Here is a 22,950-nt window from a genome sequence, read left to right as displayed (position 1 = left end):
ACCCACTGAGCGAGGCCAGGGATCAAACCCACAACCTCATGGTTCCTAGTTAGATTTGTTTCTGCTGCACCACGACGGGAACTCCTTGTGCCCTATTTTAAATTCCACATGTGATGTCATCTGCTATTTGTCTTTCTCTTTCTGACTTCACTTAGTATTATATAATTTTATTGATTATTTCTTTTACCATACAGAAGCTTTTTAGTTTGACTAGTCCCACCTGATTATTTTTGCTTTTGTTATTTGCGATTTTGATATCATATCCAAAAAGGATTGCAAACCCAACGTAAAGGAACTTTTCCTGTTTTATTCTATGAGTTTTAAGAATTCAGATCTTACACTTAAGGATTTAATCTATTTCAAGTTCATTTTTGTGTATGGTGTAAGATAGGGGTTCATTTATATTCTTTTGCGTGTGAATGTCTAGTTGTCCCAGCACCACTTATTGAAGATACTGTCTTTTACCCACAGAGTATTCTTGTTTCACTTGTTGTGTATTGGTTACCATATATGCATGGGTTTATTTCTGGGCTCTATATGTCTTTTTTCATTGCAACACCATACTGTTTTGATCACTCTAGCTTTGTAGTAAAGTTTGAAATTAGGAATTGTGATGCATCCAGCTTTGTTCTTCTTTCTTGGGATTGCTTTGGCTATCAGAGTGTTTTGTGATTCCATGTGAATTTTTGGGGGGCCATACCTGTGGCATGCAGAAGTTCCCAGGCCAGGGATTGAACTCACGTCACAGCAGTGACCTGAGCCATCAGCAGTGACAATGCTGAATCTTTTACCCATTAAGCCACAAGGAACTCCTTCTGTGTGAATTGCATTGAATGTATAGATGCTTTTGTTTAGTACAGACATTTTAACAATATTAATTCTTCCAAGACATGAACATGGGATATCTTTCATCAGTATGTTAAAGTTTTCAGTCTATAGATCTTTTATCTCCTTGGTTAAATTTACTCCTAAAGGAGTTCCCATTGTGGAGCAGTGGAAACAAATCCCACTAGGAACCATGAGGTTGTGGGTTCAATCCCTGGCCTCACTCAGTGGATTAAGGATCTGGCATTGCCATGAGGCTTGGATCTGATGTTGCTGTGGCTGTGTCCAGCTCTGATTGGACCCCTAGCCTGGGAACTTCCATATGCCATGCGTGTGGCCCTAAAAAGCAAAAAAAAAAAAAAAAAGGAAAAGAAAAAATTTACTCCTAAATATTTTACCATTTTTGCTGCAATTGTAAATGGCATTGTTTTATTTCTTTTTCAGATAGTTCATTAGTTCCAGGGCCAGGGATCAAACCCAAGCCACTGCAGTGACAACACCAGATCCTTAACTCACTCTGTGAGTCTGTTTCTGTTTTGTAGATAGGTTTGTTTGTGCCGTATTTTAAATTCCACATGTAAGAGATATCATATGGTATTTGTCTGTCTTTTTTTTTTGTCTTTTTGCCTTTTCTAGGGCCGCTCCCTCGGCATATGTGGAGATTCCCAGGCTAGGGGTCTAATCAGAGCTGTAGCCACCAGCCTACACCAGAGCTACAGCAGTGTGGGATCCAAGCTGCGTCTGCAACCTACACCACAGCTCACGGCAACGCTAGATCCTTAACCCACTGAGCAAGGCCAGGGATCGAACCCACAACCTCATGGTTCCTAGTCGGATTCGTTTACCACTGCGCCACAACGGGAACTCCTGTCTTTCTTTTTCTGACTTCACTTAGTATGATAATCTCTAGTTGCATCCATGTTGCTGTTGATTTTATATCCTGAAACTTTACTGAATTTATTAGTTCTAACAGTGTTTTGGTGGGATCTTTAGGATATCTTGCATATACAATCATGTCATGTACAAATGGAGACAATGTTAGTTTTTCCTTTCCAACTTGGATGCCTTATGTTTCTCTTTCTTGTTTGATCTGGCCAGGACTTCCAATACTGTGTTGAATAGGCGTAGTGAGAGAGGGTACCTTTATATTGTTCTTGATGTTACAGAAAAAGTTTCCAAATATTTCACCATTGAATATGATGTCAGCTGTGGGGTTGTCATATATATGACCTTTATTATATTGATTTTTTTTATTTTTTGGCTGCCCAATTGAGTATGAAGTTCTTGGGCCAGGGATCAGATCTGAGCCCCAGTTGTGACCTACACCACATCTGTGGCAACACTGGATACTCAAATTACTGTGCTGGGTCAGAATCTATCCCATGTCCCAGTGCTTCAGAGACACCACTCATCTCGTGCCACAGAAGGAACTCCACAAATGCTTTTGCTGCATGAATTGAGGTGGTCATATAATCTGTATTTTTCATTGTATTAATGTGATCTATCATGTTTGACTAGGGTATGAGCTGTTCTTCATCCAAGGGATTAATTCTACTTGATCATAGTGCAGATTCTTTTAACATACTGTTTCTTTCTTTCTTTTTGGCCACACCCTCATTCCCAGGTCAGGAGTCAAACCTACACCACAGCAGTAACCTGAGACGTAGCAGTGACAATGCTGGATCCTTAACCCACTGAGCCATATGAGAACTCTGTAATGTATTGTTCAATTCAATTTCCCACTATTGTGTTGAGAATTTTTGTATCTATATTCATCAAAGGTATTGGCCTATAGTTTTTTTTTTTGGTGGTATCTTTGACTGGTTTTGGAATTAGGAAGATAGTGGCTTCATAGAATGTCTTTGGGAGTGTTCTCTCCTCTAGAGTCTTTTGGAAATGTTTGAGAAGGATCCCTGTAGGTTCTTCTCTGTATGTTTGGTAGAATTCACCTGGGAAGTCATCAGGTCCTGGACTTTTGTTTGTAGGGTTTTTTTGTTTTGTTTTTTTGTTAATTATATATTCTATGTCACTTCTAGTAATTGGTCTGCTCAAATTATTTCTTTTTGATTGTTTCGGTGGGCTGTATGTTTCTAGAAAGTTGTCCATTTCTTCTAGGTTGTCAGATTTGTTGGCATATCATTGTTCATAATGTTCTCTTATTTATTTAATTTTTTTTTTGTATTTCTGCAGTATCGATTGAGATTTGTTCTTTTTCATTTCTTATTTTGTTTATTTGGGTTCTCTCTTTCTTCTTTTTGGTGAACTGGCCAGAGGTTTGTCAATTTTGTTTACCCTTTTAAAGAACCAGGCTTGGTGTTACTGATTTTTTTTCTGTTGCTTTTGGAATCTCTATTTTATTGATTTCCTCTCATCTTTATGGTTCCCCTATGCTAACTTTAGGTTTTGTTTGTTCTTCTGATTCTTTTAGGTGGTAGATTAGGTTGTATATTTGAGGAATTTTTCTTATTTTTTGAAGAAGGCCTGCATTGCCCTGAATTTCTCTCTAAGAACTACTTCTGGGGTATCTCATAGATTTTTGTACTGTTTTGTTTTCATTGTCATTTGTCTCAAGATGTATTTTAATTTCCTTTTTGACTTCCTTGTTGACCCATTGCTTTTTTAGTAGCATATTGTTTAGTTTCCATGTAGTCAGTTTTTTCTCATTTCTTTTCCTGTGGTTGATTTCTAGTTTCACGCCATTGTTGTCAGAGATGCTTGAAATAATTTCTGTCATTTTTAATTTGTTGAGGTTAGTATTGTGCCCTAGTATGAGGTCAATCCAAGAGAATGTTCCATGTGCACTTGAATGTATTTTTTTGAATGTAATGTCCTGAAAATATCAATTAAGTCTAACTATTCTATCATGTCATTTAGGATCTCTGTTGTCTTACTGATTTTCTGTATAGAAGAACTGTCTATTGATTTGTATGGGGTGTTGAAGTCTCCTATTGTTATTGTATTCCCATCAATCTCCTTTTATGTCTGTTAATATTTGTTGTATGTATTTGGGTGCTCCTGTATTATGTGCCTATATGTTGATGAGTGTAATATTCCTTTCTTGAATTGATTGCTTTATCATTAAATGGTGTTTTTTAAAAAACATTTTTTTAACTTTTTTATGGCCACATCTGTGTCATATGGAAGTCCCTGGGCCAGGGGTCAAATAAGAGCTGCAGCAGAGACCTACACCACAGCCACAGCAACACCGGGTCTGAGCTGCGTATGTGACTTATGCTTCAGCTTGCATCAATGCCGGATCCTTAACCCACTGAGCCAGTACAGGGATCAAACCCATTTCCCCACAGAGATGTTGGGTCCTCAACCCTCTAAGCCACAATGGGAACTTTCTTTCTTTATGGCCTATGTTTTAAAGTTTATTTTGTCTGATATGAGTATTGCAACTCCCACTTTCTTGTCACTTTCAGTTTGTATTCTTTGCCCTAAGGTGGGTCTCTTGTGGACAGCATATTGTAGGCTCTTGTCTTTTTTTTTTGGGGGGGGAGGGTTTTTAGGGTCACACCTACAGCATATGGAAGTTCCCAGGCTAGGGGTCGAATTGGAGCTGTAGCTGCTGGTCTGTGCCATAGCCACAGCAATACAGGATCTGAGATGCGTCAGTGACCTACACCGGATCCTTAACCCACTGAGCAAGGCCAGGGATCAAACCCGCTTCCTCATGGATACTAGTTGGATTCCTTAACCACTGAGCCTAGCGGGAAACTCCCTGTAGGATCTTGTCTTTTTATGTAGTCTGCTACTCTGTCTTTTTACTGGAGCATTTAGTCTGTTGACATTTAAAGTAATTATTGATACATAGTATTTATTGCCATTTCAGATATTGTTTTCCACTTAATTCTGTTTCTTTGTTAATTCTTTGTTCCTTTATTTTTTATTTTTATTTTTTGGCTGTTCCCGAGACGTGAAAGTTCCTCAGTCAGTGATCAAACTCATGATACGGCAGTGACACTGGATCATTAACCTCCTGTGCCGCAAGGGAACTCCTTGTTCCTTTCTTTTTCTTTTTATGGTTTTGATGATTTCCTTTTCTTTATGCTGGAGTTCTCATTTCTTTTGGTTTTTGTGAATCTTTTGTTTTTGATTTGTGGTTGCCCTGTTTCTCAGGTATGTTAATCTCTTCCTATCTGCTTGCTCTTGACTGATAGACAAAAAGGCTCAAACACATTTTTAAAAAGTCTACATTTTATTACTCTCCTTGCCCATGTTTTATGGTTTTGATATCCTTTTTTATATCTTCATGTTTATCCTTTTGCGGTTACTTGTGTTTATCATCGCTTTCACAAATAGATGGTTTTGATTTTTATTCTTTTTCATCTGTAAACTAGCTTAAGTGATTATTTTCTAATTCTTTTTTTTTTTTTTGTCTTTTTGCTATTTCTTTGGGCCGCTCCCACGGCATAGGGAGGTTCCCAGGCTAGGGGTCGAATCGGAGCTGTAGCCACCGGCCTACGCCAGAGCCACAGCAACGTGGGATCCGAGCCGTGTCTGCGACCTACACCACAGCTCACGGCAACGCTAGATCCTTAACCCACGGAGCAAGGGCAGGGACCGAACCCCCAACCTCATGGTTCCTAGTCGGATTCGTTAACCACTGCGCCACGACGGGAACTCCTATTTTCTAATTCTGACTCCCTTCGTCCTCTATTGTCTTAATTACTTTTCTATTTAGAGGAGACCTTTCAGTATTTCCTTTAGGATAGGTTTAGTATTGCTATATTCTTTTAGTTTTTGATTATCTGAGAAATATTTACTTCTCCTCCTATTTTAAATGACAGTCTTGCTGTGTATAGTATTCTAGGTTATAGATTTTTCCCTTTCAGAAATTTGACTATATCTGCCACTGCCTTCGGGCCTGTAGCATTTCTTTAGAGAAATCAGCTGATAGCCTTTGGGGGTTCCTTTGTGGTTAACTCTTTTTTTTTTTTTTTTTTTTCTCTTGCTGCCTTTAGAATCCTCTCATCTTTAACTTTTACCATTTTGATTATAATATGCCTTAGCATTGGTCTGTTTGGGTTCATCATGTTTGGGACCCTCTCTGCTTCTTGTGTCTGGATATTTGTTTCCTTTTTTAGATTTGGGAAGTTTTCAGCCATAATTTCTTCAGATACATTTTCCCTTTTCTCTTTTTTCTCCTTCTGGGATCCCTGTTATGCACAGATTGGCATGTTTTGTACTATCCCATACATCTCTTATATTGCTTGCTTGCTTGTTTCTTTCTTCCTTCCTTCCTTTCTTCCTTTCTTCCTTTCTTCCTTTCTTCCTTTCTTCCTTTCTTCCTTCCTTTCTTCCTTTCTTCCTTTCTTCTTTCTGTCTGCTGCCCTGATGGTTGATTTCCATTAGTCTATCTTCCAAGTCACTTATTCTTTCTTCTACATTACTTATTTTGCTATCCATTGCCTTTAGCTCAGCTTTCATCTTAGCAAATGCATTTTCTAATTTTTCTTTGTTCCTCCATATAGTTTCTAGCTCCTTTTTAAAGTAATCTCCATTTCTGTTGATAGCTTTTTAAAATTCCTTCAGTAATTTTCATTACTTCCCTTTTGAACTCAGTGTCTTTTAGACTGTAGAGGTTTCTTTCATGGTTTGTTCCTTCAGGGAAAGTCTCCTGTTCTTTTAATTGTGAATGTTCCTGTGTTTCTTCATTTCGCTTATTTCTCTTATTCTGTCAGTTTAGGAGAAACTATTATTTACTGTAGTCGTGGAGGGTTATTTATATGTGGGATTGTCTCTGGGTAGCTTACAATTTTTTTAGCACGAAGACTGCTTTTGGTTTGGATACTTGCTGACTCTTTCCTCAGCATGTTCAGGCTGTTTTCCCCTTGGTAGAGGGGGTGTCAGTGTACAAGCTCCATCCAGATGACTGCAAATTGCAAGGTTTTTTTCTTTTTTTATAACTAAATAGTATTCCACTGTGTATATGCACCACATTTTCTTTGTCTGTACATGGGACACTTAGGTTGCTTCCATGTCTTGGCTGTGGTGAACATGGGGTTGCATATCTTTTCAAATTAGTGTTTTTGTTTCCTTTGGATATATACCCAGATGTAGAATTCATAGATCATATGGTAGTTCTATTTTTTAATTTTTGAAAGCACCTCCATACTCTTTTCCATAGTGGCTGCACCAGTTTACATTCCTATCAACAGTGCACAAGTGTTCCTTTTTCTCCACATCCTTGCTGACAGTCATTATTTTTTGTCTGTTTAATAATAGACCTTGTAGCAGGTGTGAGATGATATCTCATTGTGATTTTGATGTCCACTTCCCTGATATTTAGTATTGTTGAGCACTGTTTCATGTATCAGTCAGCCATCTGTGTGTTTTCTTTGGAAAATTATCTCCTCAGATTGTCTGCCCATTTTCTTTCTTTTTTTTGGCCATACACAAGAAAATTCCTGGGGCAGTGATTGAACCTACACTATGTCAGTGGCCTGAATCACTATAGAGACAGTTCTTTTTTTATTTAGTTCTTAACCCAATGCACTACAGTGGGAACTCCCCATTTCTTTTTGTTGAGAGGTTTCTTTGTCGTGCGGAAGCTTTTCAGTTTGTCTAGTTTCTCTTGTTTATTTTTACTTTTGGTGTTAAATTAGATGCAAAAGTTGTTGCCAAGACCAATGTCAGGGAGCTTCTTGCCTATATTTTCTTCTAGGGGTTTTGTAATTTCAGGTCTTATATTCAAGTCTTCAATGAATTAATTTTTTTTTTTTTGTCTTTTTAGGGCTGTACTCGTGGCATATGGAAGTTTCCAGGTTAGGGGTCTATTCGGAGCTGCAGCTGGTGGCCTACACCACAGCCACAGCAACACTGGATCTGAGCTGTGTTTGTGACCTACACCATAGCTCATGGCAACACCAGATCCTTTAATCCCTTGGGCTGGGCCAGGATTGAACCCGAGTTCTCATGGATACCAAACTTGGGTTCATTACTGCTGAGCCACAATGGGAACTCCAAGTTTTTAATACATTTTTGAGTTAGTTTTTTGTGTGTGGTGTAAGATAGTGGTCCAGTTTCATTGTTTTGCTTGGGGATGCCACTTTTCTCAACATTGTTTATTGCAGAAACTGTCTCTTCTTCACTACCTATTCTTAACTCCTTTGCCATGGTATAATTGACCATATCTGCATGAGTTTATTTTGGAGCTCTCTATTCTATTCCATTGATATGTGTGTCTGTTTTTATGGCAATACTATAATGTTTTAATTATGGTGCCCTTGTAATATAGTTTGAAATGAAGTATGATGCCTTCAGCTTTGTTCTTTCTCAAGATTGCTTAGACTATTTGGGGTCTTTCTGGTTTCATACAGATCCTAGGATTGGTGTTCCCATTGTGGCTCAGTGGGTTACAAGCTTAACTGTATCCATGAGGATATAGGTTTGATCCCTGGCCTCACTCAGTGGGTTAAGGATCCGGCATTGACGTGAGCTGTGCTGTAGGTCACAGACATGGCTTGGATCTGGTGTTGCTATGGCTGTGGTGTAGACCAGCAGCTGCAGCTCTGATTTAGCCCCTAGCCTGGGAGCTTCCATATGCCACAGTTGCAGCCCTAAAATTAAAAAAAAAAAAAAAATCAAGGTTGTTCTATTTCTGTGAAAATGGCACTGGAATTTTAAGAGCCATCCCATTGAATTTGTAGATTTTTTGATATTTCCTTTCTTCTGCTAACTGTGGTCTTAGTTTTTCTTTTCTTCTTTAGTTCCTTGATGTGTAGAGTTAGATTCTTTATTTGAGATATTTCTTTTTTCTTGTTGTATGAGTTTATAGCTACAAAATTCCCTCTTAGAACTGCTTTTGCTTCATCTCTTAAGTTTTCATGTATTGTGTTTCCATTTTTATTTCTATCGAGACATTTAAGAAATATCCCTTTGATTTCTTTGAGCTCTAAGTTGTTCAGGAATGTTTTAACCATGTCTTTGTGAATTTTTCAGCTTTCCTCTGGTTAACTGATTTCTAGGTTCATACCGTTGTGGTTGGAATACATACTTACTATAGTTTCTGTGTTTTTGAAAATATTGATATCTGTTTTGTGGCCTAACATATGATTTATCCTAGGAAATATTCTGTGGGTGCTTCAGAAGAACATGCATTCTGTTACTGTTTGATGGAATTGTTCTATATATGTTTATTAGGTTTATTTGGTCAGTAGTGTTTTTCAGGTCTGATATTTTGTTTTTGTTTTTGTTTTTTTGGTCTGGATGATATATCCATTGCTGAGTGTGGGCTATCAAAGTCTCCAATTGTATTGTAAATCTCCATTACTTTTGTATTGCTATTTATCCTTCCATACAAGTTCTGTTAGTAATTGCTTTATGTATTTAGGTGCTCCAGTGTTAGGTGCATAAATATTTACAGTTGTTATATTGTGTTAATGAATTGACAACTTTAGCTGTATATAGTGACATTCTTTGTTTCTTTTGACCATTTTTAGCTCAAAGTCTACTTGTCTCATGTAGGTATAGCTACTCCTTCTATCTTCCTTTTTTTTTTTTTTTTTTTCTGCTTTTTAGGGCCGCACCTGAGGCATATGGAGGTTCCCAGGCCTGGGGTCTAATTGGAGCTACAGTTGCCAGCCTACACCACAGCCACAGCAACACCAGATCCAAGTCACATCTGTGACCTATACCACGGCTCATGGCAATACCGGATCCTTAACCCACTGAGTGAGGCCAGGGATCGAACCTGCACCCTCATGGTTCCTAGTTGGATTCGTTTCCACTATGCCACGACGGGAACTCCAACTCCTTTTTTCTTTTGGTTAATACTTGCTTGAAATATCTTTTTCCATGCCTTGCCTCTCAGTTTATATGTGTCCTTAAAGGTAAAGTGAGGCTCTTGTAGGCAGCATGTTGTTGGATCTTTTTTTTTAAATCTATTCAGCCATTCTTTGATTTTTTGATTGGAGAATTTAATCCATTTGTTTAAAGTAGTTACTGATAAGGTATGGACTTACTCTTGCCATTTCTTAATTCTTTCCTGTTTTGTAGAACTTATGTTTTTTCCTTCCTCCCTTGCCAACCCTTGGTCATTTGATGCATTTTTGTTGTGGTATACTTTGATTCTTTTATTATAACCTTTTGTGATTTTTTTCTTTGTAACTCTGAGGCATATATATAAAACATATTTATAACATCCTATTTAAACTGATAACAACTTAACTTTTTTTATTTGTGGTTGCACCCCCTGGCATGTGGAAGTTCCCAGGCCAGGGATCAAAGCCATGCCACAGCAGCAATCTGAGCTGCTGCAGTGACAATGCCAGATCCTTAACCCACTGCACCACAAGGGAACTCCAGTAACAACCTAACTTTAATAGCATACAGGAATTTATACTTATCACCCCCTCACATTTTATGTTCTTAATGTTACAGTTTACTTTTTTTTTAAATGGCCACATGGACGTTCTTGGGCTATGGATCAAGTCTGAGCCCCAGCTCTGACCTATGCCTTAGCTGTGACAGCACCAGATCCATTAACCCACTTCTCTGGGCCAGGGATCAAAGCTGCATCTGCACAGGAGCCCAAGCCACTGCAGTCAGATTCTTTTTTTTTTTTTTTTTTTTGTCTTTTCTAGGGCCATACTTGAGGCATATGGAGGTTCCCAGGCTAGGGGTCCAATCAGAGCCATAGCCACCAGCCTACACCAGAGCCATAGCAATGTGGAATCTGAAATGTGTCTGCGATCTACACCACAGCTCATGGCAACGCTGGATCCTTAACCCACTGATCGAGGCCAGGGATCAAACCCAAAACCTCATGGTTCCTAATCCAATTAGTTAACCGCTGAGCCACAATGGGAACTCCTGCAGTCAGATTCTTAGCCCACTCCTCCACAGTGGAAACTCCTACATTTTTTTTTTGTCTTTTTGCCTTTTCTTGGGCCGCTCCAGCAGCATATGGAGGTTCCCAGGCTAGGGGTCGAATGGAGCTGTAGCCGCCGGCCTACACCAGAGCCACAGCAACTCGGGATCTGAGGTGCGTCTGTGATCTACACCACAGCTCACGGCAACACCAGATCGTTAACCCACTGAGCAAGGCCAGGGATCAAACCCACAACCTCATGGTTCCTAGTCGGATTCATTAACCACTGCGCCACGACGGGAACTCCCTACATTTTTTTAATATTGTGTATGTAATAAAAAATTATCACAGTTACGGTTTTTTGTTTTTTGTTTTTTCTTTTTAGGGCTGATCCTGAGGCACATGGAAGTTCCTAGGCTGGGGGTCAAATCATAGTTGCAGCTACCAGCCTATGCCACAGCCACAGCAATGCCAGATCCAAGCCATGTTTGCAACCTATACCACAGCTCACAGCAACACCAGATCCTCACCCCACTGAGCAAGGCCATTGAACCCAAATCCTCATGGACACCATTTGGGTTCATAATCTGCTGAGCCACAATGGGAACTCCAGTTATGGTTAATTTATTTTATTTTATTTTAATTTAATTTTTTTGATTTTTAGGGTTGCACCCACGACATATGGAGGTTCCCAGGCTAGGGGTCTAATCACAGCTATAGCCGCCGGCCTTCGCTAGAGCCACAGCAATGCGAGATCCGAGCCTCATCTGCAACCTACACTACAGCTCACAGCAACGCCGGATCCTTAACCCACTGAGCGAGGCCAGGGATCAAACCTGCAACCTCATGGTTCCTAGTCGGATTCGTTTCTGCTGAGCCATGACGGGAATTCCTGGTTATTTTAAATATATTCGTCAATACAGGATTGTAAGTGAATTAATTACACACCACCATTACAATATTAGATAACCTGACTTTGTATGTTTACCATTACCAGTAAGTTTTACACATGCTTATGTTTTTATGATGCTATTTAGCATCCTTTTATTTCAGCTTGAAGAATGTCCTTTAGCATTTTTTTTAGGAAGGTTTAGTGGTATTGAGCTTCTTCAGCCTTAGTTTGGGAGAGTCTTTATCTCTCTTTTATTTCTGAAGTACAGGTTTGCTAGGAATTGTATTCTTGGCTGACAGTTTGATTCTTTTACTATTTTGAGTATATTATTCCACTGCTGGCCTATCAAATTTCTTTTGGGAAATCCACTTATAGCTTTATGGATGCTCCTTTGTATATGGAGAGTCTCTTTTATACTGCTACTTTTGAAATTCTTTTTGTTTTTGACTTTTGACAGCTTAATTGTAGTGTGTCTTAGTGTAGCATTTTTGAGGTTCAGCCTATTTGAGGGTCCCTTTGGGCCTTATGAATCTGGTCATTCATTTCTTCTCCCAGGTTTGGGAAGTTTTTATCCATTATTATTTTAAGTAGACTTTTTGTCCCTTTCTTTCTCTTTCGGGACTCCTAAAATGGATATGTTGTTTCATTTGATGGTATCACATGAGTCCCGTAGGCTTTCTTCACTTTTTTTCATTCTTTTTCTTTTTTTTCCCCTCTGGACAATTTCAAATAACCTGTCTTCTCTTTTACTTTTTTTTTTCTTCTGCTAGATTAAGTTAGCTATTGAAACTCTCTGTTGAATTCTTCAGTTGAGTCATTGTATTCTTCAGCTCCAGTATTTCTGTGAGTTTTTATTTATTTATTTGTTGATGGATGATTTCTATTTCTTTGTTGATCTTGTTTTATTCATGCATTGTTTTCCTAATTTCATTTAGTTGTCTGTGTGTTTTTGTCATTCACTAAATTCTTTAAGAGGTTTATTTTGAATTCCTGGTTATAGACTTTGTAGATCTCCATTTCTTTAGAGTCAGTTATTAGAGGTTTTTTAGGTAGTGTTATGTTTACCTGATTCTTCTTGAGCCTTGATTCCTTGTACTGGTGTCTGCTCATAAAAGTAAGTGGTCTCCTCTGCCATTTTTACAGGTTTGCTTTGGCAGGAGAAAACCTTCACCATTCAACTTGGGTTGTTGGATGTGTCAGTTAGTTGTGTCTGTGGACCAGTAGGGCTTGCTGTCCAGATGTCTGGTTGGGTGTGCTATGAGGTTGGGGTGGGGATAACCACTGACTGGGCTTTGTGGTTGGATGAGTTGACTGACTGGGCTCCATGTTGAAGCAGGACCGCTGGGTGGACTCCCTGACCAGGCATGGTTGATGGCTGTGCTTCACGGTTACATGGGGCCATGAGCAGGGCTCTGCAGTTACCTCTGGTCAGGTAGAGTCCCTGACTCTGTTCCCTGGCAGGGTGGTGCTGCTGGCTGGACTCTGATGGGGCAAGGTTATGGGCTGGGCCCCACAGTTGCTTCTGGATAAGTGGGGTCTCAGGCGGTTTTCCCTGACTAGCTGGTATGCTGATTAGACTCTGTGTGCAGGCAGGGCCACAGGTATGGTATCACAGTAGGTCCTTGCCTCAAGCTGTGTTCTGTGACTAGATGGGGACACAGATTGTGTCTGGGCATGTCAGCAGGCATGGCTTTACCATCTGTAGACAGTGGGGATGCTCTGCCCTTGAACAGGGTTGTTGGCATCATTCTCTGTATCCTTCAGTTGGGTGGGTCTGGAGACCATTCTCTGCACAGAGGGATCAATGCTCGGCTCCTTGTCTGGACAGGCCACAAGCTGTGTTAAGCAATTGGGCGGGGCTGTAGGCTGAGCTCTGAGGCTGCTTAGGGTCATTGTTCAGGCTCGCTGGTTATGTCAGGCCAGAGGCTGTGCTCAATAGTTGAGCAGGGCTGCTGGCTTGGCCCTGCCCCAGTGGGGCTGTGTGAATGGGCTCCTAGGCTGTCCAGGTTCTCTGGTCAGGCTCCTGGATGGTCAGGATGGGAAGCTACACTCAGCAGTTGACCAGAACTGCAAATTTCCTTCCCTGTGTGGGTGGGGCTCCACAGCTGGCTTTGGCCTAATGCTTGGGGACCTAAATCAGGCAGGATTTCCAGCTGAGCTTTGTTGGTGTACTGCTTAAGAACAGCATCCATCCAGATCTGAGCTCTGGTTGCTGAAAGCCTTCTCTCCCTTCTTGTTTCTATCTGATTCGCAGTGGTCTTCCTGAGTCAAGACCCCAGTGGGCCTCCCAGGAAACATCCCACAATGCTGGGAGGACTGCATATCCAGCTTGTTCCCTCTTTTCCCACTGGAGGAACTGCAGGGGGTCCTCTCAGTGTGGCTCTGCGCTGGCCTGGGGGAAGGGCAGTTTGGTTAGAGCAGTACCACTCCTCATACCCTCATACGCGGTCCTTCCCTGCCTCTGGTCCGGGAGAGTGCATCAGCCTCATGTCTGGGTTCTGGGATTTTCATGGTGGTATCTTGTCCACTCATAGCTGCTAGTTGGTCCTCCTGTGAGAGGGACTGAAGTTGGGAATAACCTGTGTCACCATCTTGATGTTACTGTAGCCAGCAGCCTGGTTTTAAAGGAAATCAGCTGCGTGGAGTCCGTATAAACTTCCCCAGGCCATGCATCTCTCCCTTCACTCTTTCCATGAGCAGAACTCATTGTCCCATTCTGGCTTCTTATCCCTTTTGTGACTCCTCTTCAAAATAGCCCTTTATCAGACATGGTTCTCTTGTGGAGCAGCAGTTTTAGGATCCAGTGTTGTCACTGCAGCAGCTCTGGTCCCTGCTGTGGCGCACATTCAATCCCTGGCCCAGGAACTTACACATGCTACTGGCATGGCTTAAAAACTAAACAAAACAACACAACAACAACTACAAAAGAAAAAAGATAGCCCTTCCTTTTGTCCTGCTTTGACTTGGTGAAGAATCTTGGGGGCTGAAGAAAGAAACACGGGTTAGTTAACAGACCCACTTACTCCACTCCCCTCCTTCCATGTGGCCCCTGGTTTTGTGTGCAGTTTCATTGGCCAGGTTCTCCACCACCTCTCTTGGGTGCTTTATTTCTGATGTGGCCAGGAGAATGGGGCTGGTTTTGGCCTGTGTGTGGTGGGGAAAGCTTGAACTTGCCTCGTCCCCACAGTGGTGGTGCCCTATGAGGAGGGTGGGCTATTAGGCAGGGTGGTTGCTTGTTAGTTTGTAATTGAAGAACACATTTTGTTCCTTTTAGGTATAATTAAAGAATCTGGTGTGAAGCACAAGGGATTGATTGAAATACCCAACCTGTCTGAAGAAAATGAAGTAGATGACACTGAGGTGAGGTATCTGATGGAGTTTCTTTCTTTCTTTTTTTTTTTTTTTAAATCAAGTTTCTGCTGTAGATGTTGGGCATTTGAAAAACTGTTTATCAGATTGTGTGGTTCCTGTATGGAAGGTTTGTTTTTTTTTTTTGTCTTTTTCTAGGGCCGAACCCACGGCATATGGAGGTTCCCAGGTTAGAGGTCTAATTGGAGCTGTAGCTGCCAGCCTACACCACAGCCACAGCAACATGGGAGCCTTAACCCACTGAGCAAGGCCAGGGATCGAACCCACAACCTCATGGTTCCTAGTCAGATTCGTTAACCGCTGAACCACGATAGGAACTCCAGTATAGAAGTTTTGACGACTCATGGCAGGCTTGTTTGCTGAGAAGGGTGGCTGCACTGTGCAGGGCAGCGTGGGGTTGGACAGAGTGGTGCAGGAGAAAGGTACGCTCACAAAGCCCTAGACTCTCTCACGGACCAGGAATGGGGCCTGGGGAGGTGACTGCACCCTCCATGGCCTCCTCATCTGTGAAATGGGGTTCATTAACCTTTCAGAGGTGTTATCAGGTAAGTGCGAAAGTGTATATACTGTAAAGTGTGCGGGCCACATACAGAGTTTGGGTGAATGGGATTTTGTTTCTCCTCCCCTGAATCTTTGCTCTTTCCCTTTCATAGTGAAAATTCTCAGCTTTTTGTTGTGATCTCCCTTATGTCCTTTTTTTCCCCCTTTTTTGGCCACACCACAACTTTTGGAGTTCCCAGGCCAGGGATCAGATCTGAGTCGCAGTCACAGCCTAAGCTGCAGCCTGGCAATGCTGGATCCTTAACCCACTGATCCCGGCTGGGGATCGAACCTGTGTCCCAGCACTCCCAAGACACTGCCGATCCCACTGTGCTACCATGGGAACCCTTCCCTTATGTCATGTTTTTTCATAAATTAGTATGTGTTGCTTTTGATTGGCTCCTCTAGCTGTCTTGGGGGTAGAGCCTGTGTAACTCGCATGCTTGCTTTGCAGTCAGTGCCCTCTTTAAGCTAAAAACTTGGCTCTGGGTGAGACCATTTGTACAGCAGTTCTATCTTCCAGATGAGGATAGCTTGATAAAGGGTCTTTTTTGATTTGTGAAATTATTCAGTGTGAAGGCCTTCAAGATATAAAAACTTAAGTTACACCAAACCACAAGTCTGTGAGTAGCCCTTCTTCAAGGTTATAAAATGCTCTAAAAGTGGGGCTGTTTCAGACATACCTTCAGACATGTGGTTGGTATACTCTGGGGCCATGGTTTCAGCTTGCTGTCTTCAGATCTATCAGCTGAGAAGTGATTCATCAGCATGTAAAATTGGTCTTTTAGATTCAGCTCTTGGTAGCATTACAGAACAAACCTGAGACCAGGCCCAGCTTGGCTGAACCACAGGGACACTAAACGATTTCAGACCAACTCCTCTCTGTTCTGAGAGCACTTCGGGCATCCACAGAACAGCATCTTGGTGCTTCCTTCTCCCTGTCTCCCTGTCTCTCCTCCTGCCCCTTTTCATCCCTCCCTCCCGCCTTCTCTTCTTTCCTCCTCCTCTTCCTCTCCCTTTCCCAGCTCTCTTCCCTGCCAAAAAAGGGTAGCCCAGGGCCAGGCAATTGGGAACTTGAATTTCCTAATTACACTGGTTTTGGAGTTCTAGACAAGTGCCATTCAGTAGAAATATTATGCAGGCCACGTAAGGAACTTAAAATCTTCTAGTAGCCATATTTAAAAAATTTTAAAAATCAGGTGAAATTAGTTTTGTTTTTTTTGTTTTTTTCTTCTTCGGCCACACCTGTGGCATATGGAAGCTCCTGGACCAGAGATCGAATCCAAGCTACAGCTACGACCTACGCCACAGCTGTGGCAACACTAAATCCTTAACCCACTGTGCTAGGCCAGGGATCAAACCTGGGCCACCACAGAGACAATGCCAGATCCTTAACCTGATGTGCTACAGCAGGAACTCCTGAAATTAATTTTAAGAAGGTTTTTTATTTTCTCCAGCATATAAAAATACCATTTTAACATGCAGTTATTTTCAGAATTATTAATGAGATTGTTTTACGTTCTTCTTTGGTACTGAATCTTCAGTCTAGTGTGTATTCTTTTACACTTAGAGCATACCTCAGATCAGACCAGCCACATTTCAGGGGCTCAGCAGCCAAATGTGACTAAGTGGCTACCATATTGGACAGTGTAGTTTTAGACCGTGATAAAGGCCATGGACTACATCATTATTGTAATACATATCCATGAAAATGTATGGCATTTAGGTAGTTCACATCCTAAGAAGCCTGCTCAAGATTTGGCCACCAAGCAGGTCAATGGACCCTTGATTAAAAACCCCTTACGCTTTGCAAACTGTGTGAAGAAACCTGTCCAGTCTCTCTTACATCCACTTCTTTCCCTTTCCTCACCATCATAGTGCTCTCATCCTTATGTTCCAGTGTTGTAAGAATACATCAAACCAGATTTTTCTTCGGTTTGTATTTTTCTGATTTGTAGGTGAACGTGAGTAAAAAGAAAGGAGATGGGGATATACTGAAGGATCTTATGAAAACTGCAGGCACCGCCAAGGTCAGGGAAGCCCTTGGAGATTACCTGAAGGCACTTAAGACGGGTAAAGAAGGCATCCCTTGTGAACTAGAGAGTCCCTTTTGCTTTTACCCAAGTAACGCTCTGCACTGTGGTCTGGATTCCAAGGTTAGGCTGATGTCCAAGGCTCCAGAAACAACTGCTTATGCTGCAGGATAAATTGTAGTCTGGAAGCTGAGCTAGTTATGAGTAAGACCATAATTAGTGATTATCTGTATTTTACCCCCCATGAGCCGTTTTGCCTCCAAAATTGTTTACTAGTTTTCTGGAATGATAATTATTTCATCAGTTGTTTGTATGTTTTTTTGTTTAATGTCTGTCTTCCCTACTAGACCGTAAGCTCCGTGAGGGTGTGGAAGGTGTCTATCTTGTTCACTGCTGTATTTCCAGCATCTGGCACAATGCCTGTCATGTAGTAGGTGCTTAATCTTTGTTGAATGAATGGATGAATGAATGATATTACAGGTGTAGTTGGGGTTTATCCAGATAATCCCTGCACTGTGTGGGACTGAGGGTACTGTCTTCTTCCCTAAATCAGAGAAGTTAACCTGCCAGGTAAAACAGCCAGCAGGGCCTGCATGTCTGCACCTCATCCTTGGACTCTGCTACTTGAGTACCTAGGTGTTGGCATCAGTGGTTTGGGGTTGCTACTTTTCCCATGAGGTCACCCACGTGGCTGGCATACAGGCCTGAATACTGTGAGACCAAGCTTTGTGAGGCGGTGGTGAAGCAACGAGCAAATGTCTGGTTTTGACATTAAGGGAAGGCCATAAAGCTGTTAGTAGTTAGTTGTATAAGACCTTTTTGGAAGAGAACATTTGAAAATTATGCTATTTTATCAAGAACTAAATAAAAGTGAGGCATCTGATAAAAAGGATAAAAGGCATTTGTTGTGGTGGTACTCATATTGTTAATGATTAGTTTTAAATTATGAAGTGGTTTTTGAAATTCTGAAATTTCAAAATTCTTTTTATCAAGGAATTCTTTTATCAAGTAACAGTTCCTTCATAGTCTTATATACTGTTTTCACTTTCTGCCTTTACTATTTGTGTCGAAAAGGAAAAAGTTCTTTACAAAAACCATTTCTTGGGTTTTCTTTGTAGAATTTACAATGGGGATGATTTTGCCAACCAAAGCTATGGCAACCCAGGAAATGACTGTTAAGAGGAAACTGAGTGAGAATACCTTGCAGGTATGATTTCTGATGGCCAGTATGTAGGGAGGGGAGGAAGGAAGTGCTCTAAGCTCTAAACAGCCCCTGTGAAGATGAATTATAAAGGATGGCCAGGAGAGCCAGTTAGTCCAGCCTGGTGTCCCCTGCCATTTTGGGGGGGGGGGAAATGATGAAATGAGACTTTAATCTTTTATGGGATTATATAAATAGGCCTTTTTGTGAGATTAAATATTGAGTTTACTTCAAGGCAGTGTTGTAAAGACAAGATTGTTTTGGTAGGCAACAGATTACAACAGGTGACTTGGAGGTTCATATACCACAATGGAAGAACATTTTCTCCAGACTCTTGGAGGACTGGGAGGTTTTAGATCCTGTTCTTGGAATCTGGTGATGGGAAATTGACAGCCTTTGGCCTGAGTGCCTACCTTTATTGGCCCACCCCGACCCCAGGCCATATTTACATATGAGAATAGGATTTGGGGTATGAAGGCATAGTTTAGGAGTGGAACAGAGCTCAAGCGCTTATAGGAACAAGGGGTTCTGTTTCCAAAATAAAGACTAGAATTGGTGGTGCTCAAGAGGCTTTTAGTGGAAAGAGGTAGTGTGCAGTTTGGGGGGATTTTGGTTTTATTAAGACTTGGGAAACTGAATTTTTAACGTCTCATCATGCTAATTATGCTTTGGAACCTTTTCTCTTGAGATTCAGGCCTCCTCTGCAGTGGCTCTGGGCGTGAGGATTCCCACGGTGGCACTGCACATGACGGAAAGGTTTGACACAGCAGTTGAGCAACTGTACAGAATCTTCACTGTGAAGGATGTAAGTAACTTCTGAAATGCTGATGTTGGGAGAAAACACGCTACTAGGAACTGGAGCTTGTTTTTGTTTTCCTGTACGGCCCTGCTTTTCTGATTGAAGGGTTCGAGAGTCTTTCGGATAGCTTCTGAAAAATTTGAGAGGGGAAAAGATGGGCATTTGGGGGGAGTTTATCAGCATTTAGGGGCTTGGGAGCAATTTGCTGAGTTTTCTTCGTCTGAAAGAGGAAAGAGATGAGAAAGCTGTGAGTAAAGCTATGCATTCACAATTAAAAATCCAAACCAAACCCCCAAACCACAATAACTGTTACATTAGCACTTTACATTTAGGATAAAAAAAGGTAGCATGTACCAGAGTAACATGTCTGTTGTGTTTTGCTTGCTTAGTTGGTGCAGAAATTTTCTAAATCTCCTGCTATATTAGAAGCTGAAAAGGGAGGGAAATTCCAAATGTTTGATGGAAATATCACTGGTGAATATATAGAATTGGTAAGTAATCTTATGGCTAAAGGAGAGTAAGCTGGGAATGACTAGTCTGTTAATATTGCTTTATTTATGCTTTTTTTTTTTAAACTTGCTTTGGTTTTTATCTGATTCACAGAAACTTGAGCACTTTATAAAGTTTGGTTGTAGGGCATAAAATGTAATATAAAATCTATCTATAAATTAATGTAGGGAGTTCTTGCTGTGGCACTGTGGGTTAAGAACCTGACCGCAGTGGCTTGGGTCACATTCAGTCCTTGGCCAGGGAACTTTTATATGCCAAGGGTGCAGCCATTAAAAAAAAAAAAAGTTATGTATACCAAGAAATAATAAAGATGAAGTCTTAGTTTTACAGTAATTGTGCAAACATTTATGCTTTTAGAAGAAACAAGTATAATTCTTCCCAACTCTTGGTTGGTCTAGAAGCTTCGGGTTTCTGCCACTAGAGTGTTTGCTGCCAAATGTCAGTTGCCTCATCGTTGACATGAGCTCTTTATTGATAACCACACTGATGTCCTTGATGTTACTGAGGTTCTGTTTAGGCACTGGGGACAGTGAATCCTCAATGGTGCCGGCATATAAACTGCAAGGCGGCTGTGCATGTTGTTCACTGGTTACTTCAATGAAAGGATTTGTTTTTGTTGTGTACGACTGTACAAAGTTTTAAGAGATGTTTTTAGTGGACTTTCCCTTTGTTTTCAGTTAACAAATAAAAAGATCGTCATGAAATGGAGATGTAGGAACTGGCCGGAAGGTATGTTACTACTAGCACCTTTTGTGAAAAGTCCAAAAAACAATCCCTGGCCCGGGAACTTCTGCATGCCCCGTGTGTGGCCAAAAAAAACCCCAAACCAAACCCACAGTCCATAAACATGTTTTTTCCCCCCATTATGAAAAGGCAGTGGTACCGTATGTATAAGTTTTCCTTTTCATAATGCAGTAATAAGCTTTCCTTTTCTTCCAGAGCACTATGCAACAGTTGCACTGAATTTTGTGCCTACTGTACGGCAAACGGAATTACAATTGGACTGTAAAGGAGTTCCTGTCTGTAAGGAAGAGAACATGAAATTCTGTTGGCAGAAACAACATTTTGAAGAAATAAAAGGTTTATTGCAGCTGACCACCCTAAATGGCTGAATTAGGTAGAAGATTTTATAAGGGCATTATCCTTTTGTAAGCAGAAAAAGTGTCAAGTTTACCTCTTCCCTATCATTTCCTTTTAAAAAAGAAAACAAATAGTTTTAATTTATATTGGAGGAAATCCATGAACTTAGAACCGAAAGCATTGGATCTTTACTGTAACTAGACTCTGCATTGTTAAAAGCAAGCAACATGAAATCAGGTTTAACTTTGCTTCCCATAGCTGCTCCTCTAGGAACAGACTGATTCCCTGAGTACAGATAGTTGAAGTGTCCCACTTGCTAAAGCTTGTCCTAACAAGTTTACTTTTAGCTGTAGTTTTAGTTCAGGAAGACAAAAAATAATGGCATGTTGATACTATTCCTTTATTTTATTTAGGGTTTTTAAGGTCTGCAGCTCTTAGGTTATGAAACAGTGGCATGCTGCATTCAGAAGCATGTTAAAGTGAGGGTGAGCAGGCTGTGTTGTTACGCCTCTCCCTGTAGCAGTTACGAACTTTGGGGTGAAAGAGTCTATGAAAAAGTTACTTTATGGACTGTGTACATCCCCCCAGTCACAGTTTTCTCACTACTGTCACCTGAGAAGACTGAAACAACGTATGTAAACAAATAAAAAGTCATCACAATCAGTTTAATTAAGTGCACAGAATAGCAATCAGTCATGTCAATAAAAATAAAACAATTATTTTTACATCAAGTGTGCTTTATTTCCTCCACAGGTATTCTGTTAAATAAAGCACCATTTATATACTGCCAGGCCACAGCTAAAGAGGATTCTTTACAGAATCAAATTTCTTGTGGTTGTTCCATATACAAGTAAACTTAATTTTGATAATAAGAACCACAGCGATCGGAGGCAATCTGCCTCTATTATAAGGTACAAAACTGGCACAGAGGACACCATATTATACACAGTAAAAATGCTGTAAGTTTAAATTACATTGTACAGGGCCAGGGAACCCTGTTCCTCCCAGACAGCCATATTAAATGAAAGCCACTACAGTGAACTCTTAATTACATAAAACATATCCATTATCTGATTGCCCTTTAGAAAGTATATTGAAGATGCAAATTTTTTCACCTGAAGTTCTGCCTGACCAAGAATTAAGCCTATGAATCTATCTTGCCATTCAAGCAGAGAGCACTGGACGAACTGAAGCACGAAAACAGAAATAAGCAAAACTTATACAAACAGCATTGGGGGGAGGGGGGACCTTAAAAGTAGACATGCTACATCTAATGTCAAGAAGCAGCTTGGTTTCCTTTGCCAGATATCCTTGTGACCACATGGATTGTAGATTCAATGGTCCTACACAGGGTATCTAAAATATCATGCTGCTGCATGTGACTAAAGAGTCCTCTGGAATGGCCACAACTGAGTGATAAAGCAGCCTCAGGGTCCTGGGAGGGCAAAGCTTGACTGTCACAGCTTCTCAAGTCAGCTAAGTCAGACAGAACTGCAGAGAGAGAAGTAGAAGGGAACTCAGATTCTTCCCCAGCGAGGTGAGAATCCTTCGAACAGTGGAGGTCTTTAAATTCTTTACAATCTTCAAATCTACCACTGTTGGACTGTTCTTCCACATGCCGTGACCTGACATTTGACGTGTCTTCTGAAAACGAAGATGGAACTTCCATTCGGTATTCTTTGACAGAACTATTTTCAGGGGAAGGAAGATCTTGCTCAGTTCCCGGATCGATAATTGAGGAGTCTCTTGTCTCATTGTCTGAAGTGCTAGTCGGGGTCAGGACCTCCCTGGTTTCTGTTTTCATCTCACTGATGCAGCTCTCTACAGTGTGCTCCTCATCACTGCTAACTCGCCTTCTTTTAATAGGAGTCGCCCCTTCATCAT

At 41.0% G+C, this 22,950-nt stretch overlaps 2 protein-coding genes across 7 annotated transcripts in view; one reads left to right on the top strand and one right to left on the bottom strand.

Moving 5' to 3' along the window:
- LOC125128040 (activator of 90 kDa heat shock protein ATPase homolog 2) overlaps positions 1–21,791 on the top strand; it is a 27,278-nt gene extending 5,487 nt beyond the window's left edge. The window contains exons 3-9 of one of the 2 annotated variants that reach the window (XM_047782003.1): positions 14,809–14,894; positions 17,402–17,516; positions 18,595–18,683; positions 19,372–19,482; positions 19,866–19,967; positions 20,664–20,715; positions 20,926–21,791. In XM_047782003.1, the coding sequence (XP_047637959.1) occupies positions 14,809–14,894; positions 17,402–17,516; positions 18,595–18,683; positions 19,372–19,482; positions 19,866–19,967; positions 20,664–20,715; positions 20,926–21,098 (728 nt within the window). In that variant the 3' untranslated portion in view covers positions 21,099–21,791. Of the gene's footprint in view, positions 1–14,808; positions 14,895–17,401; positions 17,517–18,594; positions 18,684–19,365; positions 19,483–19,865; positions 19,968–20,663; positions 20,716–20,925 lie in introns of both variants that reach the window. The other variant, XM_047782002.1, reaches the window with a different exon arrangement.
- USP34 (ubiquitin specific peptidase 34) overlaps positions 21,703–22,950 on the bottom strand; it is a 256,844-nt gene continuing 255,596 nt past the window's right edge. For all 5 annotated transcript variants that reach the window (XM_047781997.1, XM_047782001.1, XM_047781996.1 and 2 more), the window contains one exon: positions 21,703–22,950. In XM_047781997.1, coding sequence (XP_047637953.1) covers positions 22,343–22,950 — 608 coding nt within the window. In that variant the 3' untranslated portion in view covers positions 21,703–22,342.

The sequence above is a fragment of the Phacochoerus africanus genome, chromosome 5 (assembly GCF_016906955.1).
Source record: "Phacochoerus africanus isolate WHEZ1 chromosome 5, ROS_Pafr_v1, whole genome shotgun sequence".
NCBI lineage: Eukaryota > Metazoa > Chordata > Mammalia > Artiodactyla > Suidae > Phacochoerus > Phacochoerus africanus.
The sequence above is the reverse complement of the archived record's forward strand: the minus strand, read 5'-3'. Positions and strand labels throughout refer to the sequence as shown.